Source organism: Ciona intestinalis, chromosome 2 (assembly GCF_000224145.3).
Source record: "Ciona intestinalis chromosome 2, KH, whole genome shotgun sequence".
Lineage (NCBI taxonomy): Eukaryota > Metazoa > Chordata > Ascidiacea > Phlebobranchia > Cionidae > Ciona > Ciona intestinalis.
Genome location: NC_020167.2, coordinates 6404825 through 6410516, shown reverse-complemented (window position 1 = coordinate 6410516; position 5692 = coordinate 6404825). Strand labels below are relative to the sequence as shown.

Sequence of the window (5692 nt, the reverse complement as noted above, 5' to 3'; positions counted from 1 at the left end):
CGCAAAAGTTCGGTAACCGCTTACTGACCTTACTCCGACTTGCTGCTACTCTTTCCATACTATTTTTACTGTTTATATTGATTACTATTCTGTTAAAGGTATAAAAACAATAACAAATTCGATTTTGTCTTTTATTAAACATTTTTGTCGCCATTTTTACCGAGAATTGCCTTCTTCGTGGAGTAATTTTCAAGAGAAATTCTCTCGTCCATTGTTACGTCACAAACATGAAAAAGATAAACATAGATCAGCTAAGAATCACTGATTATACTTTCTGCATACCACTTAAGTTTTTTGCATGATCTCCGTTTAGCTAAACTAAGATCAAGCAAAAACTTAAGTATACTTTCTGCATACCACCCAAGTGTGTTAAGAGTTCTATAATTTGCAATATTTTTATAAGTATTATGTTTAATCAGGTAATATATCTGTTCACTTTTATTTAACAAGGTTTTCTTGAATTGCTGTTTTATTATAATTTTAACTTAGGTACAAATTGAATCTGTGAATAAACAAAAAAAAATATATATATAATATAAGCCTGTTTACATTTTATACAAATCTTGTCTGACTTTTTCCCTGTACAAAATATAAAATTTATGTAATCAATATTTAAATTTATGTAATTTATATGAAATATTTTATATAACATCTGCTTTGCAGATAGGTAGTAGACTTGTTCTGTTTAAGAATGGACCAATATATTTTAATAATAACGAAGCAAGCTACATCTATTAACTTCGAACTTGGAGACTGCCACACATTAAGTGATATCTACACAACACACAGTGGTATATACTCCAGTCTTGTACAAAGAACACAGAGGTATTATATCAAATGGATTGAGATTTCTGATTGTGAAAATGGTGAGAAACGTGAAAACTGGGTCAAATACATTGGGGCAAATGTTGAAGACTATAAAATAAAAACCACACTTTCTGGTGCAATGGAAAATTTGTTTTCTTTGGCTGAAAGTTTACCCATTCCTGGCTCCTATGTTCTTGATGTTTACTGGATACCAAACTGCGAAATTTTCGAAGATATGAAAAAATTAGCTCCACTTCTTGGCGTGCTTAAAAAACTAAGAGAATGGCATCTTGGTAATATTAATTTTATTTACAACTCTGATCAGTCTTTAAAAAATATGGAGGCTGCTTCTCGTTTTATTGCCGGAAATTTAATACAGGTAGACCAAGAACAGGATTTTGTGGTAAAATCTAATAGAAATGTTGTATGGAGGGGTTCAATGGATATAACGTTGCCAGATGAGAGTGTTAGATCTATTGTGAGTGGTTTCACACTCATGTTGCCTCATAATGAAGAGAGAAGTTTAATTGATAGAGTATATAGTAAAGATGGTGATGATAAACACTTTCTATGGTTTGGTAACGTAATGAAAGCATTAGAGTTCATAGACATTGATTCAGTGCCTTTAATTTTGTGGAGTGGGCATGAACTTCTGCTTGGTTATAGCAAGCAGGATGATGCAACATGTGCCCTGCAGGAAGCTTTTATGAGTAATACACGCATTGCACTACTGTGCAGGTTAGACTACATAACATCTGATAAAAATTTCACACAGTCAAGTGAGTTCGGGACAAAGCAATGGAAAGATGTTGTTAGGAAATCTCCAGATGATTTGGCGCCCCCTGTTATAAAGCTGTACGAAAAAATGAAACCATTATTCCTTCTTATAACATCGTGCACACATTCTTGCACAAAATACCCAAATACTTTAGTGTTGTTCAGTGCATTCATATTAAACAACTTGCACGATTTAAATGCAGGATTTTTACTTGACCATGAATTGTCTGGTGTACATGACAGTTCTGCAGAAACTGGTGTGAATGTTACCAACATACCAAGTATTAATGCACCTCAGTTGTTTGGTAGGGATCCCTTATTTGCAAGGTGTTTTCGCAAAGCTTTGGACCACTGGAATCAATTAAAAAAAGATAAAATTTCACCGAAAGAACTGCAGAAATTTGTATCAGAGTTTTGGGCTTGGTTTGAAGATTTTAACAATCTAAAGACGGAGAATTCTGTCAAAGCAAAAACTGTGTCACTGGTTAAGAAAGAAACTATCTCTTTAGAATTATCTGCGATTTTGAATCAAGAGAAACAGGCATATGCTGTTCAATCAAAACAAGATAAAGGTTTAGATTCGTTACGTTCAAGTAACCCAATTCCTGATGCTGCATCGAAGTTTAAATCGATTGAAACGAATGAAATTTTGAAATATTTTGATAAAAATGCTCGTAATAAAGTAGTAGCAAACCTAAGGTCCATGAATAAAGGGAACAGCAACACACCGAGTATTTCAAACCTGGAAAAATATACGTCTGCTATCGGTACTTCATATCATGGTGTTAGTTTTAATATCGATGCACAAGCGTCAGAAAAACACGACCGAATGTGTCGTCGGACGGTTGAAAAATTTGTAAAGTACGAGACAATGTCAGTGGCTTCAAAACACCAAGTTCCATCGCCGGTAACTATGAATATAAATGATTCTCCTCATAAACCAAAGCGTCCAGTACACACGCCAAGGAAGAAAAAAAGATTACAAATTATGGCCGAGAAATTGTACAAGAAGCGTGTGGGTCAAGCTAACTTACCTGCACATTCAATGATGGTCCTTAGATCAACTCCAAAGAAACGCAACCCCAATAACTCAAAGGTGTTACTTGCTTCACCCAGAGTTCATAAAATGTCGCTAAGGTCTTCAACTCCAGTAAAAAAGGAGAGTGTTTCAAAACTCACAGCCCAAAATGAATCAAAACAGACTGAAACGAAGCCAGTTGGTGCTAAAGTTCAGAAAAGAGATTCCCAAAAACTTTACGTTCAGGATAATAAGAAAAGGTTATGGAATCTGGTTGTACAAGTTCTAAATGACAATGGTGTATCTCAGAAACACCCCAAGTTTAAAGCTTGCAGCACGAAATTGTATAATGTTAGCATGGCTTTTCTAAAGGATTTAAAAACTTCAAAAGGATTGGCAAAAATGATGCAAAAAACTGTTGAAGAAAATGCAAAACTAGTTTTGTCTTTTGAAATCTCTTAAATATTCTCACAAATTTATTCTTTAAAAGTTCTTTATATATTTATATACACATTCAATCATAAAAGTTTGATGAAACTACATTTTTAAATGCTGGTCGTTACTTTCCAGTTGTTATTTGACTGTAAAAACTGCATTATATTTTTACCTCTTATTTATGCTAAAGGTTCCTAAAATTATAATTGGTGGAAAACGTTTAAAAAATACGTGTATATTTAATCTTTAAGACAATGTGTTAGTCTGCATATGATTAGTTCAGAATTATTGCATTTACAAAATCAGGTGTACTCTGACTGTTTTATAAAAAAAATTCTTAGTGCATTCAAATGTTTTTGTATTTAATTTTCTAGATACATTTAAGTTAAATTTTAGGGTGAATAATGTCAACTACATTTAGAGCACTTTCTGTTCTCTCTCGTGCTGCAGGAAAATATTGGCCAAGAGCTGGAAGTGTTGGTTTGCTAAAGACTACAGTTGTAGGTAGCCAATTCAAGGTTCCCACTTGCAACTTTTACCTTCAATCTACTGCATTGAATGAGTGGATAAAAATTGAGGATAGACCACAGTATGGGTTGGATAAAGATGCATTCACCAATGCTCTGAAAGAAGAGAATACTTACTTCATAGATGTGAGAGAAAAGGCGGAATTAGAAGAAGGCAAAATAGATGCTCATCGCTATATAAACATTCCTCTTGGATTTCTATGGCCAGCTCTTGAGTTATGTGATAAAGATTTCAAGGCAGAATATGGGATAGAGAAACCAAGCAAAGACGACAAGATAGTCTTTGTATGTTTGGCTGGTGTTCGTAGTACATGGGCTTTGCAGATCGCTCAGGTTGGAGGTTACAAGAACAGTCAACATTACATGGGGGGTTACTACCAATGGGCAACTGGAGAACTATTCCCACTTCCAGAAGGAAACTAAATTTTAAAATAAAAAATGCTTTTACCCAATAAACTGTCTGTAAAAAAGCTAACTAATTTTGCCTAATTGCTTAATATTAAATGCTTTTATTAATTAGTGTTATTTTACCATGTCATAATTTTGTTGTGTACAAAACTTAATCATGCTATGCAATTTTATAAACAATAGTTTGATTCCATATCTTCTAATATGCAGTAATATGTCATTAATCTAAAGTGCTATTTAATTTTCTTTTTACAAAATTTAGAGTTATATTTTTAATTTGTGCAATTTTATTTATTAATATTCATAATTATATTCTTCAAAATACGGGTTTTAAATCTCTAAATGCATGTAGTTGTATAACAGCTGTTGTAAATAATATGGTGTACAACTAAAGTTATCGCTTATAATTTTAACAACACTAATAATGGTGCAGGATACACAATTAGGTGATGGCATCTAAGTTCGTAATAGTTTTCCATGTTTATGGGTTCTTTCAATCAATATCAGCACTTGTGTTGTATCATAACTTTGTGGAAACAGCTCGACCTTCAAAGTTTGGTGGTCCATGGAGATTCCTTACTTATATAAATATGGTATTTATTCAATGAACCTTTTATTATTTTATTCTTTGCTTGTCAAAACAGCTGTTGTTTTAACTACTTAGTTCTTTCCCTTTTTGTGTACAGATAAAATAAAAAGTTACATTATGGTATAAAATTTATGAATTATGGAGCCACTAACTCCTAACCAGCATATCGATAAATGAATGTTACTTGTTTGTTATGGCTGGCAGTGGCATTGACACTCGTTAAACTAACAACACTAAACTATTGAAACCCAATTTAACTTTTACAGAATATTCAAGCTGCTTTATTTACCTTATGTGTTCTAACTGATGTGGCTTATATTATCAATGCAAAGTCAATTGGCTTCAAATTGCTAAAGTTAAGAGACAACTTGTTTTCCGCAGTGGCTTTCCCTTGCTGTTTGGTAAGTAGAACAAATGTTTTTTTGCGATTGTGCCAAATCTGGCTTAAATCTCAGGTCCCATGGCGTGACTGTATGATATTCTCTATATGGTATAGAACACACCGTGGGTGGGGCAATGGGATAACTAGGGTATAAATCCCAGGTCCTCAAGAAAGACCTCACACAAATAGAATATATTGGTATAAAACGATTGAGTTAAAACAGTTGGTAATATTCAACTGCGTTTACAATTTGGTTTCACCACATAACATCTTAAAATATTGCTAATTTATATTTATACTATCATGAAACAACTATTATAAGCAGAATACAATGCCACGAAAATGACTATTATTTCATTCAGATGGTATTCACGACTTTCTGGGCAATTTTCTTGATAGACAGAGAACTTGTGTATCCAGCACATTTAGATAAAATTATTCCAGTATGGATGAATCATGTAATGGTAAGACATCTCCATCAGCACATATCAGCATGCATTAACATGTGTGTATAATAAGATTGTCTGTAAGTCTAGTTTTGTAGTTTTTGGAACATTTTATGAATAAATAGCTTTATAATAGGAAAATATGGAGATTGCTGCAACCCCTGCTAGAATTTTGACATACCTAAGACTTTATATATTATACCTGTTTTCAGCACACCTCGATCCTAATAACTGTGGTTGAATTATTTTGTACCAAGCATTTGTATCCACGTCGTGTGTATGGAATAACTGTGAGCTCTCTGT

The 5692-nt window shown here is 33.2% G+C and overlaps 3 protein-coding genes across 3 annotated transcripts in view; all 3 read left to right on the top strand.

Annotated features, from left to right (window-relative positions):
* The first annotated feature begins 663 nt into the window (after positions 1-663).
* Positions 664-3384, top strand: LOC100183629 (mdm2-binding protein). Its single transcript, XM_026840127.1, has one exon. The coding sequence runs from the start codon at positions 692-694 to the stop codon at positions 3062-3064; it is 2373 nt and encodes a 790-aa protein (XP_026695928.1). The 5' UTR covers positions 664-691; the 3' UTR covers positions 3065-3384.
* Positions 3385-3402: 18 nt separating this feature from the next.
* LOC104265419 (thiosulfate sulfurtransferase/rhodanese-like domain-containing protein 3) lies at positions 3403-4404 on the top strand. Its single transcript, XM_009859407.3, has one exon. The coding sequence runs from the start codon at positions 3442-3444 to the stop codon at positions 3985-3987; it is 546 nt and encodes a 181-aa protein (XP_009857709.1). The 5' UTR covers positions 3403-3441; the 3' UTR covers positions 3988-4404.
* LOC104265420 (androgen-induced gene 1 protein) overlaps positions 4393-5692 on the top strand; it is a gene marked incomplete in the record, with an annotated part of 2268 nt that continues 968 nt past the window's right edge. Inside the window, 4 exon segments of the mRNA XM_026840465.1 lie at positions 4393-4565; positions 4828-4962; positions 5306-5407; positions 5602-5692. Coding sequence (XP_026696266.1) covers positions 4422-4565; positions 4828-4962; positions 5306-5407; positions 5602-5692 — 472 coding nt within the window.

Coding starts and splice junctions, on each gene's coding strand:
- LOC104265419 (XM_009859407.3), top strand. CDS start 3,442: ATGTCAACTACATTTAGAGCACTTTCTGTTCTCTCTCGTGCTGCAGGA.
- LOC100183629 (XM_026840127.1), top strand. CDS start 692: ATGGACCAATATATTTTAATAATAACGAAGCAAGCTACATCTATTAAC.